At 57.2% G+C, this 11835-nt stretch overlaps 4 protein-coding genes across 10 annotated transcripts in view; 3 read left to right on the forward strand and 1 right to left on the reverse strand.

The window, feature by feature from the left end:
• Positions 1-1500, forward strand: part of GPSM3 (G protein signaling modulator 3) — a 4382-nt gene extending 2882 nt beyond the window's left edge. The window contains exon 5 of the transcript XR_009542983.1: positions 543-1500. The gene's annotated coding sequence lies outside the window, so the exon portion shown is untranslated. The remainder of the gene's footprint in view (positions 1-542) is intronic.
• RNF5 (ring finger protein 5) overlaps positions 1-11778 on the reverse strand; it is a 24828-nt gene extending 13050 nt beyond the window's left edge. The window contains exons 1-6 of one of the 4 annotated variants that reach the window (XM_060163163.1): positions 11598-11766; positions 10615-10633; positions 10406-10518; positions 10242-10296; positions 10048-10165; positions 9372-9942 (exon numbers count right to left, since the gene is read on the reverse strand). In XM_060163163.1, the coding sequence (XP_060019146.1) occupies positions 9845-9942; positions 10048-10165; positions 10242-10296; positions 10406-10518; positions 10615-10633; positions 11598-11737 (543 nt within the window). In that variant the 5' untranslated portion in view covers positions 11738-11766 and the 3' untranslated portion in view covers positions 9372-9844. Of the gene's footprint in view, positions 1-9371; positions 9943-10047; positions 10166-10241; positions 10297-10405; positions 10519-10614; positions 10634-10729; positions 10984-11597 lie in introns of those variants that run through there. The other 3 variants (XM_060163162.1, XM_060163164.1, XM_060163165.1) reach the window with 3 other exon arrangements.
• On the forward strand, positions 258-4742 carry PBX2 (PBX homeobox 2). Its single transcript, XM_060163147.1, is given in 10 exon segments — positions 258-431; positions 434-512; positions 1514-1587; positions 1827-2074; positions 2173-2363; positions 2588-2723; positions 2843-2996; positions 3379-3467; positions 3590-3676; positions 3799-4742. Coding segments are annotated over 10 exon segments (1290 nt in total). The 5' UTR covers positions 258-292; the 3' UTR covers positions 3892-4742.
• On the forward strand, positions 5464-9201 carry AGER (advanced glycosylation end-product specific receptor). 4 transcript variants are annotated; one of them, XM_060163134.1, is made up of 11 exons: positions 6027-6093; positions 6280-6386; positions 6528-6720; positions 6897-6961; positions 7071-7158; positions 7254-7436; positions 7580-7710; positions 8127-8268; positions 8544-8570; positions 8687-8813; positions 8936-9201. In XM_060163134.1, exons 1-11 carry the CDS (start codon positions 6042-6044, stop codon positions 9033-9035), a joined length of 1215 nt encoding a protein of 404 aa, XP_060019117.1. In that variant the 5' UTR covers positions 6027-6041; the 3' UTR covers positions 9036-9201. The 4 variants fall into 4 exon arrangements, with proteins under 4 accessions (XP_060019118.1, XP_060019119.1, XP_060019117.1 ...); XM_060163135.1 differs by lacking the exon at positions 8544-8570 and having other exon boundaries at positions 5464-6093; positions 8127-8143; positions 8717-8813; XM_060163136.1 differs by lacking the exon at positions 8127-8268 and having other exon boundaries at positions 5486-6093; positions 6280-6395; positions 6570-6720; positions 7580-7746; positions 8548-8570.
• Positions 11779-11835: the final 57 nt, after the last annotated feature.

The following is an 11835-nucleotide window of genomic DNA, read 5'->3' on the forward strand; positions in this document are numbered from 1 at the left end:
CCTCTCTCTCTCTCTCTCTCTCTCTCTCTCTCTCTCTCTCTCTCTCTCTCTCTCCCTCTCCGGCTCCATTTTCTCCGCCGCCGGGGGCCGGGGTCTCCCGTGGGGGGCCCAGACGGTACCCCAGGTCTCCCTTCAGGGCCGGGGTGAACCCCCGGGAGAGCCGGGAAGGGGGGGAGACGGGCGGGGGTTGGGGCGGAGGGAGCAGCGGCCCCAGCGAGTTTGGGGGGGAAGTAACCAGGCGCGGGGGGGGAGGGGCGGAGCAGGGAGGGGGCCTCAGGGCCCCCCCCCAACTATGGACGAGCGGCTGCTGGGGCCGCCCCCTCCAGGCGGGGGCCGGGGGGGCCTTGGATTGGTGGGTGGGGAGCCTGGGGGCCCTGGCGAACCTCCCGGTGGTGGAGACCCCGGTGGGAGTAGCGGGGGGGTCCCGGGAGGCGAGGGAAGCAAGACATCGGGGACATTCTGCAGCAGATAATGACCATCACCGACCAGAGCCTGGACGAGGCCCAGGCCAAGTGAGTGCCCCCAACCCGGTCCCCACACAGACCCAGCAGAAGCCCCATTCACAAGCTCTGAATCTTCTGGGAGCCCCCCCAACTCCAGGACCCTCCCCAGGATACTACAGCTCTTCTCTCCTCCCCTTACTCCCGGGAGCCCCAAGATAAGTGATCCCTCTCAAACCTTCCTTCACCCCCAGTCCCTGAAACCTTCAAAAAGGGGAGCGCTAGGTGGTCTCACTCCCACCCCACCCCGGTCTGTCACTGACCCCCGCCTACACACACACACACACACACACACACACTCACTCACTCACTCCCCTGGAACATCTTTCCACCTCCAGAGCCCTCTTCTGGCTCCCACACTAAGAAACAGCTATGCTGTCTTCTCCCCTAACTCTCCAGCCCACCCTCATCCTAGGGGCCTCCACACCCCTTTCCAGGGCTGTGACCCTTTCTCTCCATGCATGGCCCAGCCTCCAAGGGCCCTCACTCACCCTTTGCCCCTGCTCAGCTGACACTAGGAGCATCAGAGCCCCCAGCCTGCTCGGTCCCAGGACCCTTCACACACCTCTATACTGAGCTACCCACTTTAGCTCAGCACCCCTAGCCCCCTCTGGCACCTCAAACTCTGACTCTTCTCCCCAGCCTCCCGTCTCCGCTGAAATTTACCCAATCTCTCATTTCTGCAGCCATTCCCCAAATCCCCTCTGCACGCTTCTAGACCATCTCCCACAACCTCCACCCGGCCACGGTGCCTTTAGCCTGCTGCACCTTCCCTCTGTCCAGCCAAAGCCAAGCAGCTTCCCCACGTCTCCACACTGGGAGCTGAGCTCTTCCCAAGAACCTCCCAACTCCATTCGGCCTCCAACCCTGCTTTCTCCCACCACAGATTTACCACCACCTCCCTTATTCCCAGGCTCCCCTCTCTTAGCCTCATGGGTGTGTCGCTTTGTGGTTGTCTTTCCCACTCCCCCATTTCTGTAGCCTCTCAACTTTTCTCTCCCATTGCTCCCAAGGAAACACGCCCTAAACTGCCACCGAATGAAGCCTGCTCTCTTTAGCGTCCTGTGTGAAATCAAGGAGAAAACTGGTACGTGGGTCACCCCTTCTGATTCCTCAACTCTGGGGACAGAACCCTGTTCACTATAGAACTGGGGCTACGAGTTTGACAACTTGGGGCCCTGAGGAAAGTGTGGGTCAGGAAGATTGCTAAGGGGGCGCCTGGGAGGGAACCCAGGCCCGGAGGCTTGGGTCTCCAGGAGGCACCAGGAGGGCTGAGAGCTGGGTGTGGGGTCCCTGGGTCCCTAAGTCCACCCGCCTGCATGCTAGGCCTCAGCATTCGAAGCTCCCAAGAGGAGGAGCCTGTGGACCCACAGCTGATGCGCTTGGACAACATGCTTCTGGCAGAGGGTGTGGCCGGGCCTGAGAAAGGGGGTGGCTCAGCCGCAGCAGCTGCGGCCGCCGCAGCCTCCGGAGGCGGCGTGTCCCCTGACAACTCCATCGAACACTCGGACTATCGCAGCAAACTTGCCCAGATCCGCCACATTTACCACTCGGAGCTGGAGAAGTATGAGCAGGTGAGGAGAGGAAGCTGGAGTGGGTGGAGGGAGAGGCCCTTAGGGGGAATCCCAAAGCCAAGGGGCTCCTCCTCACCAGGCCAGGGGCCCCCCTGCAGGCGTGTAACGAGTTCACAACCCACGTCATGAACCTGCTGAGGGAGCAGAGCCGCACGCGGCCCGTGGCGCCCAAGGAGATGGAGCGCATGGTGGGCATCATTCACCGGAAGTTCAGCGCCATCCAGATGCAGCTGAAGCAGAGCACCTGCGAGGCCGTCATGATCCTGCGCTCCCGCTTCCTGGACGCCAGGTGCGGCCCGGGGCCCCAGGCCAGCCCCCAGCCCCCAGCCCCTGCACGTCCTTCTCCAAGCCTCTGGGCCACCAGGTTGTGCAACACAGCACCGTATACCCCGTGACAGTGGTGCTCTCTGGAGTTGATCAACGTGGTGGCCCTGCCGGGACACCAGCATCCTCCTCACCACCCCCTCTCTCCTGTAGACTCTCCTGTAGACTCACTCTCCCTCTCTTCTGTAGACGGAAACGCCGTAACTTCAGCAAACAGGCCACTGAGGTCCTGAATGAGTATTTCTACTCCCACCTGAGTAACCCATACCCTAGTGAGGAGGCAAAGGAGGAGCTCGCCAAGAAGTGCGGGATAACCGTCTCTCAGGTACTGGGGAGGCGTGGGGAGGGGCTTTGGGGGCACAGTGCTCTCCAATCCTGTTGACTAAGGTGTTTACAGAGGGACAGGTTCCCACCTGACCCTCCTTTCTGCCCCACACCCCACAGGTCTCCAACTGGTTTGGCAACAAGCGGATTCGCTATAAGAAAAATATTGGAAAGTTCCAAGAGGAGGCAAACATCTATGCCGTCAAGACCGCTGTGTCAGTCACCCAGGGAGGCCACAGCCGCACCAGCTCCCCGACGCCCCCTTCCTCCGCAGGTGGATCCCGCTGCCACCCTGGCTGGCTGTTGCTGCGCGCTTCCTGCCTTTGTTCCAACTTCCTATCTAGGCAGGATCATAGCAGAGAGGGGGCCTTCTGGGGTGAGAGGGACCAAGCTGAGATGGGGTGGGGATATCGGGGCAGAGGCCACTCTAGTGAAGCTGCTTCTGCCTTTCCTCCAGCAAGTGGCCAGGGGAGGCTCAGGAACAGCCTGCTTCTGAGTGTTGCAGTGTTGTTTGGTAGAGAATTTGCGTACGGTGGCCCAACCCCCAGAGAGCTAGTTCAGGGGGCTTTTTGAAAACTCAGAGCTGTGATGAGCCTCCCGTCTGCCATCACAGGCTCTGTTACACTCTTCCCTCATTCCCCCTCTGCTCCCCCAAGGCTCTGGCGGCTCTTTCAATCTCTCAGGATCCGGTGACATGTTTCTGGGGATGCCCGGGCTCAACGGAGATTCCTACTCTGCCTCCCAGGTCAGGTGGTCCATCTCGCCTTGAGTAGGGCTTTCCCAAACTCAGTTTCCCTACTTTAGGATATGAGACTTCTTTTCCTTTGAGGCTTCTCACTGTGTCCTATCCTCCTTTGTTGCCTGCAGGTGGAATCACTCCGACACTCGATGGGGCCAGGGGGCTACGGGGATAACCTCGGGGGAGGCCAGATGTATAGCCCTCGGGAAATGAGGGTGAGTACCTGAAGCCCCTCTCTCCACCTCTCACCAGGATGGGAGGGCCTTTTCCCTGGCAGCGCTGTCCCCTGTGCTGGGTTTCCTAAAGCCTTACCCCAACTGTCTGCCTCTTTTTCCAGGCAAACGGTGGCTGGCAGGAGGCTGTGACCCCGTCCTCAGTGACATCCCCGACAGAGGGACCAGGGAGCGTTCATTCTGACACTTCCAACTGATCTCGCCCCTCAGGGCCACAGGGGTTGGGGCTCACAAGGCACCTCTTGAAGAGGACGCAGGCATCCAGAGGACAAAACCCAGACAAAGGAGAAGCACAAGATAGAGAAGGGCAAACGGGGGTCATCCCCTCCCTGGCCAGACTCTCTCAGTGCTGGGGGTGCTGACTACATGGCAGGGAAGATGGGGCCTCTTAAGGGGAGAGTGGGGTCTGTCTCCCCCTTTTTTCCCTTTTTCATTCTTTTTTTCTCCCCCTTTTTCTCTCACATAGAAACACACGCACCCAGAATCCTATTTTTCAGAGTTTTCCTCTCCTCCTCTCTCATACACGCACGTACAACTATTCTCTCTCTCTCTCTCTCTCTCTCTCTCTCTCTCTCTCTCTCTCTCTGGGCTCCCCCACTCTCCTTCCCTCACCCCACTTAGCTGCTTTGGGATCTGTGGAGATGCCAGCCCTGCCCAGCCAGAGATGCCAAAAATGGGGACATGACTTCTGGACAGAGGACATGGGCCACGCCCCCTGTGCCTCCCCACCCCCCTGCCCCCCCAGACGGCTTTATTACCTCATACACAGCTCATCTTAAACCAATAGAATCGCTCGGTGGACGGGAGTGTCTGACTCAGATATCTACCTCGGAGGGAGTTTCTGCTACTTTAGGGAATTGTTGACTGGGCTTTGGGGTTGAACTTTTTTTTAAAGGAAAGAAAAATTAACCCTGGGATCCATCTGTATTTTTTTTAATTTTTATTTCGGGGATTTTTGGTGGTGGTGGTGGTTCTTAATTTTTAATTTAGTTTGGGGAAGTAGATGTTTTTATAAATATGCTGATTTTTTTTTTTCATTTCTTGCTTTCCCACATTAGGGGTGATAGCCAAAGGGGTCATGATAAGAAAAAGGGGAACAAATAGAACTGGTGAAGAGGCCTGCCTGCCTCCACTCCTGTTCATCAGGAAGTACGTTTAGCAGGGCACCAAGCCTGCCCCCTGAAATCACTTAGGTGTTCTCCTTTGCTTCCAGGGCCACCGAGGTGTTCTTTGCTCGTGCAGGCAGCTTTCTGCTGCATTTGGTGTGGAAGCAGTCAGGGCTTGCTCTGCCAGCCTGTTCCCCACCACCCTTGGGCAGGGCTAGACTCGGTAATTTTGAGCAAATGTCACCTTCCCCTGTGAGTGACACATCTAAAATCTTTCTTTTAAACCACTATTTGCAGATTGGAGGGGGAAGAATGGGGAGGGGGGTTATTGCCAAATATGTTAAATATGGGTTGGGGTGTTTGTGTATGTATCTCCCTCAGTTTCCCCAGAAACGAGGTATCTTTTTTTTTTTTTTCCTCAGTCCAAAATCGAGAGGGTGGGGAGAGAGAGGAGGGAGGCTGCAAAAAGCCAGGTATGAGGGAAGGTAAAATGACCACTGTCCCACCCTCGGCCCTGAACCCTACTATCTGAACCCCTCAGATATCCTCAGGATTTCACAAGACTGTCAGTGGGGAACCCCTCCCGTCAAAGATCTAGGCAGGACTGGGGGGCAGGTCGGGAGTGTGATGGGTGGGGGCGGGAGGCATGGCCTGGGGCAGTTCTCTCCTCACTTGTAAACTTGTAGTTTCACAGAAAAAAAAACAAAAAACGCAGTTTTAAATAAAGAAGTTTCTTTTTTCCCTGGGTTTAGTTGAGAATTCTTTTCAAAAACATGAGAACTTTTTTTCTCTCATAAAGCCCCAAACAGGATTTTCCCCTGAGTTCCCCGGCCTTGACCTCACCACCCAGGCCCCAGGTTTCACCCCTGCCTCCTCTCCATGGGAAACAGCCAGACCTGAACCCTGTTGCCTAGCAACCTCGCCTAGTCGTCCAGTAGCCCTGGGTGGTCTGGTGCAATAGGTTGGGGGTCCTGAGGGGATGAAGAGACCCTAGGAGATGCACTCCCCACCCCCATGGATGTGGCTGTACCCAGAGGCTGGCAGTGCCCAGGGGTGGGGTGACAGCTGTTTCTCCCAGTACCTGAAGGACTCTTGTCTGAGAGAGGCATGAATTCCTAGCATTCCCTGTGACGGGACAAGACGGGGGAGATGGGGGCAGGGGAGAGGGTACAAGCCCCACCTAGGGTGGTGGCCACAGCAGCAAGGGGCGGACAGAGCCAGGAGCCTGGGAAGGAAGCAGGATGGCAGCAGGGGCAGCAGCTGGAGCCTGGGTGCTGGTCCTCAGTCTGTGGGGTGAGCCCTGCCCCCCCACCCCCATACCAATCCTCCCCGCAGAAAGCACTCTGCCCCTGTCCCCGAAACTCCCCACAGCTTTCCAGGAACCTGGGTACTGCTTTTCAATCTCCTTCATCCGCCCTGTTATAGGTTTATTAGCTCCCATCTCCCTTCCTGCCCTTCCATTGTGGTGCTGTCTCCCAGGGGCAGTAGTAGGGGATCAAAACATCACAGCCAGGATCGGGAAGCCACTGGTGCTGAACTGTAAGGGGGCCCCCAAGAAACCACCCCAGCAGCTGGAATGGAAACTGGTAAGTGGGGCTCCTGTCTCCCCACTTCCGGAGAGACCAATGACGATTCGCATCTCCTCCTCCCCACCTCCCTACCTCCCTACCTCATGAGCCCTTTCCCAAACGGCTTGCACTGTTGAGGCCCCTCTCCTCTGTCCCCAGAACACAGGCCGGACAGAAGCTTGGAAGGTCCTATCTCCCCAGGGAGGCCCCTGGGATAGCGTGGCTCGTGTCCTCCCCAACGGCTCCCTCCTCCTGCCGGCTGTTGGGATCCAGGATGAGGGGAGTTTCCGGTGCCGGGCAATGAGCCGGAATGGAAAGGAGACCAAGTCCAACTACCGAGTCCGAGTCTATCGTAAGGGTTCCAGGGCCTTGTTCACAGCCCACCTCTCATCTAAGGAAAAGCCTTCTACCCCAGCCCTTGACTCCCGGGCCCTGGCATGTGAGAACTTGACTTCAGCTGCCCCCATTCCCACAGCTGGGGTGTATCTTTAAAGCTGCAGCCTCTGATTGGAATTTTCCCTCCTTCAGAGATTCCTGGGAAGCCAGAAATTGTTGATCCTGCCTCTGAACTCATGGCTGGTGTCCCCGATAAGGTAGAAAAAAAGGCGAGATGTGGAAAGGGGTCCTGAGAATGGGAGGGGAGTGTAGCTGTGTGTGTGCATTCTCTTATTTTCAAAGACGATGAGGTCACTTTTTCCCCAGGTGGGAACATGTGTGTCCAAGGGGGGCTACCCTGAAGGGACTCTTAGCTGGCACTTGGATGGGAAAACCCTGATACCTGATAGCAAAGGTGAGTCCCAGCGTCTCCCCTCCTAGCTGCCTTCTTTCTGATCGCTCTCCCATACCCACCCTGGAATGTCTTGCCTTGTCCTCCCCTCACCATAGGAGTGTCTGTGAAGGAAGAGACCAAGAGACACCCTGAGACAGGGCTTTTCACACTCCGTTCGGAGCTGATGGTGACCCCAGCCCGGGGAGGAGCTCCCCACCCCACCTTCTCCTGTAGCTTCAGCCCTGGCCTTCCCCGGCGCCGAGCCCTGCACACGGCCCCCATCCAGCTCAGGGTCTGGGGTGAGCACAGAACTGGGGAGGGCCCCAACTTGGGTGAGCACCTGTCGGAAGGTATGACCCTCAGGAAGGAGAGGGTTAAGCCCATGGCCACTGGGACCATAGACAGGTGTAACTCTCAACCTCATGCCCCTCCCCACCCCCAGAGCCTGTGCCACTGGAGGAAGTCCTGTTGGTGGTGGAGCCAGAAGGTGGAGCAGTAGCTCCTGGTGGTACCGTGACCTTGACCTGTGAAGCCCCTGCCCAGCCCCCTCCTCAAATCCACTGGATCAAGGATGTGAGTGACCTGGAGAGGGGGCTGGCAGGTAGCAAGATACGTCATTGGCAACTAGGAGGGCAGGGGCTTCATGGAGAGCGAGGCAGGCGAGGAGGTACAAGGGTGTCTGATAATGTGGAGGCAAAGACAGCAGTATGGGATGTGTTGGCAGGGGTTTTAAGAGTCTCCTGTCGGGGCTTCCCTGGTGGCGCAGTGGTTGAGAGTCCGCCTGCCGATGCAGGGGACACGGGTTCGTGCCCCGGTCCGGGAAGATCCCACGTGCCGCGGAGCGGCTGGGCCCACGAGCCATGGCCGCTGAGCCTGCGCGTCCGGAGCCTGTGCTCCGCAACAGGAGAGGCCGCAGCGGTGAGAGGCCCGCGTACTGCAAAAAAAAAAAAAAAAAAAAAAAAAGTCTCCTGTCCCCTTTTCCCCACCAGGGCATGCCCCTGCCCCTTCCCACCAGCTCCGTGCTGCTCCTCCCTGAGGTAGGGCCTGAGGACCAGGGAACCTACAGTTGTGTGGCCACCCATCCCAGCCATGGGCCCCAGGAGAGCCATGCTGTCAGCGTCAGCATCATCGGTGAGAAGACCTCTCTCCAAATCCCAGGGACCCTGGGGGCGGCTGAGGGACAGTGCAGGTTCCAATTCCCTACCCTATGCTAACACTGTCCCCGAGAGCCACCCCATGCTTCCCTCAGTGCAGCCACACCCAGGCCTTCTCTGCCCCACACAACCCAAGAGAAGAGCCCAGCCTGTCCCCTCTCCCCTCTAAACTGAAGAAAGGGAAAGGCTCCGCCGGGGCTCCCACTAGCCTTCTCCCAAACTGAAGCCTTCCCTTCTGACTTTGTTTTCCAGAAACAGGCGAGGAGGGGCCAACCGCAGGTGAGGGGTTGGATAAAGTCAGAGAGAAGCAGACAGACCTCAGCATGACTGAGGGGATGGGCAACAAGAAAGGAACTGTGAGGGCTGTGCCCTCAGTTCTCCCCGTCTCCCTACAGGCTCTGTGGAAGGGCCGGAGCTGGGAACTCTAGCCCTGGCCCTGGGGATCCTGGGAGGCCTGGGGACAGCCGCCCTGCTCATTGGGGTCATCATGTGGCAAAGGCGGCAACGCAGAGGAGAGGAGAGGTGAGTGGAGGAAGCCAGACACCTCCAACTAAGGGCTTCCAGGCAGCAAGGAGGGGTGTGGGGAGAGAAATGATGGAGTGCTGGGAACCATGTGCAGAATTCTCCCCAATCCTCCTCCCCAGGAAGGTCCCAGAAAACCAGGAGGAGGAAGAGGAGGAGCGCACGGAGCTGAATCAGCCCGAGGGGCCTGAGGCAGCAGAAAGCAGTGCAGGAGGGCCTTGAGAAGCCCACAGCCAGACCCCATCCATCAGCTCCCTTTTTTTTTCCCACCCTCTTTTCTGGCCCCAGACCAGTTCTCCCCTGTATAATCTCTACCCCACCTCCCCAAACTTTCTTCCACAACCAGAGCCTCTCACAAACAGTGATGAGTAAACACCTGACACATTTGCTCTTGTGTATGTGTGATGCCCTCACCCCCTGCACCCTTGAGAGCCCTGAAGGAGAGGGTCTCACCCCCACGCTTCACCACACCACACCAACATCTACTGAAGTTGGAGAGAAATGCTCCTGTCTTGGAAGGAAGGAGGGATGGACAAAGGTGGGCAGAGTTCCCGTGAATACATCTCAACTTGTTTATTGAATTTGTAATAAAGGAGGTAGTGAGGGGAAGGAAGCACTTACGAGTCAGGACCCACATTAGACACCGGGGAGAGAAAAATTAAATTAAATCAACAAGGGGAATATGGGGGAGAGTCAGAGGGAGCCTTGCCCACCTTTCAACATCAAATCAAGAAATGGGGGGGAAAGCAAAGGATCAGGAGAGAGGGGAGACAGACCTTGTCTTCAGTCCGTCCTCCTCTCCCAGAGCTGGGAGTTACGATGCGACTGAGCGAGCAGTTCAGAGCAAAGGTTCTCCCATTCCATGCACAGGTGTCACTCCTCCCCACACCCTCCTGGAAAGTGGCCAGGGTTGCCCTTAGCCAACAAAAATGGAGGGCTTACAGGGGAGGGTCCGGGAGTAAGGAAGGGTCAGCAGGGACCCCCAATACTGATTTTCCTCTGGCTGGAGGTGGGCAGGAAGGAGACACAGCTCAAATACTGAGCAGCCAGAAAAAGAAGAAGACGGCGAGAAACAGGAAGAGGGAGTCCTGCCAGCTGGAGGCCGGGTGACCCTGTCCTAGATCCACACCTGTGGAAGAGAGGAAAGCTGTGGAAGAAACATCCACTCTAGGCTGGAAGCGGGGCTGAGGAGATTCAGGGGGCTCGCTGGTAGGAGCTGAGGGAAGGCTCTTACCTGTACCCCGACGGAATGGCTCGTGGGTATTGAAGACGGTGGTGAAAAAGCCAAAGGGAAAAGCGCCAACACCAAATGAGAAGTGAAAGCCCCCAGTATCGCCAAATGGCTGGAATCCCTAGGGAGACGAAGAAAGTCAGTGGGGAACGGGGCAAGTCTCTGGCAAGGAAGGAATACAATCAGACAAGACTCACCCCTCTGCTCTCTGGAGCGGGTCGCTGGCCCTGGGGGCGGGGTGGGGTTTTCAATCTGAGGAAGAGGAGAGGGCCTATCAGCAGGAAGTAGTCCCTCCTCTTCCACACCCCACTCCCCAAGCAGAACCTTCCACCTTCCCTCAGCATCACCTCCCCTCTCTCACCTGGGATCCCGGGGCTTCTGGCTCCCTCGCCCATAAAGGGGGACAACCTTTTCTCTGCTGATCCCAGCTTTACACACTGGGCACTCTTGCCGCTCTGGCCGTGCCTCCAGCCACTGGGGGAAAAAAATGTAGTGGTTTCCAGTACACAGAAGGGTCTTCCAGCTCCTCAGACCTCCCCATCTCCCTCTTCATCTCCTCTGCGTACGCACCTGATGGAGACAGGGCCAACTGGAAGGGGAATGAGAAAGGTCAAACCAGTTACACAAAAGAGAGACACAGACCCCACCTCAGGGTCCCATCTTTCCCCCTCTTACCAGGTGTTACCTGCTGTTTCTTTTCATATTTTCCACAACCCCTACCATACTAGCCAACTTGGCCTTGCTGCTTCTCTGATCTTCCAACACCTAAAGCTACATCCATCCTCAACATACTCAACCCTCTTCTCTCTTCTCTCCCCCAGCAAACACACACACACACACACACACACACACAAATCCTCACCCCTTCCTTCTCTGCTTTTCGACTTAATTTCCAGTCCTGTTCAACCACCCATTTCCAGGTCTCCTCTTTCAGCCCCAGCCCTACCCTTGCCCCCATCACTCCCAGACCAAACCCCCTTTACCAGCACCTTCTCCCGCTACTCCTTTTCCTCTCTCCTATGCCCAACAAAGTCCCTGTTTCCACAACTCCTTAACCTTTGGGGGCTGCCCCTCCACAGTGCCCTTGTCCCCAAGTTTCCCATACCACCCCTTGCCATATCTCACCTGCATGTGATCCCACCTTCCCTAGATGTCCCCCTACTCAACTGATGCGTGCCTCCCCTAACCTTTGCGTCTAATCCGATCCCACCTGTACAGCTAAGACCCCTCCCTTCCCTGGGGTAAGGTGGCTCGCGTCTCGCCTGCACAGATGTGCAGTGCCCACCCCCTGCGCCCCACTTCCTCTTAACGCACCTCTTAACACAACTAGGTTGGCTCCTAGTTGCTATGACTTTCCTTTCCACAGTTCTCCTCTGTACAGACGTGACCCTCTCGCCCACACATACCCCAAAACACGTAAGAACCCCCCTCAAGCCTCACCTATGAGAATGTGCCCTCCGATTATTTGTATGACTGTATGGTCCCCCCCGGCCCCAGCCTCCCCAGTATAAATTTGAGCCCCACTCCTTTTCGCACCCCTCGCAGATTCTCACCAGTACAGGTGGCCACACACACTGACCACAGCTTCCCGAGCAGTCTCCAGACATATATTACATTCGAAGGTCGCGCCCGCCCCGCCCCGCTCGCGGTTTGGCCCTTCGGGGCCCCCGTCCTCCTCCTCCGCTGCTGCCATGGCCGGTACTGTTTTGCCCCCCGCGTGCCCCTTAATCCCCCGAAACACACATACAGACGCCGCAACAAACGAGAAACCGCCTCCTGCCCACGATCTTT

This window comes from Lagenorhynchus albirostris, chromosome 10 (assembly GCF_949774975.1).
Source record: "Lagenorhynchus albirostris chromosome 10, mLagAlb1.1, whole genome shotgun sequence".
Classification (NCBI taxonomy): domain Eukaryota; kingdom Metazoa; phylum Chordata; class Mammalia; order Artiodactyla; family Delphinidae; genus Lagenorhynchus; species Lagenorhynchus albirostris.

Coding starts and splice junctions, on each gene's coding strand:
- AGER (XM_060163133.1), top strand. CDS start 6,042: ATGGCAGCAGGGGCAGCAGCTGGAGCCTGGGTGCTGGTCCTCAGTCTG. Junction 6,387..6,527: donor AGCAGCTGGAATGGAAACTG/GTAAGTGGGGCT, acceptor CTCTGTCCCCAG/AACACAGGCCGGACAGAAGC. Junction 7,711..8,126: donor AAATCCACTGGATCAAGGAT/GTGAGTGACCTG, acceptor TTTCCCCACCAG/GGCATGCCCCTGCCCCTTCC.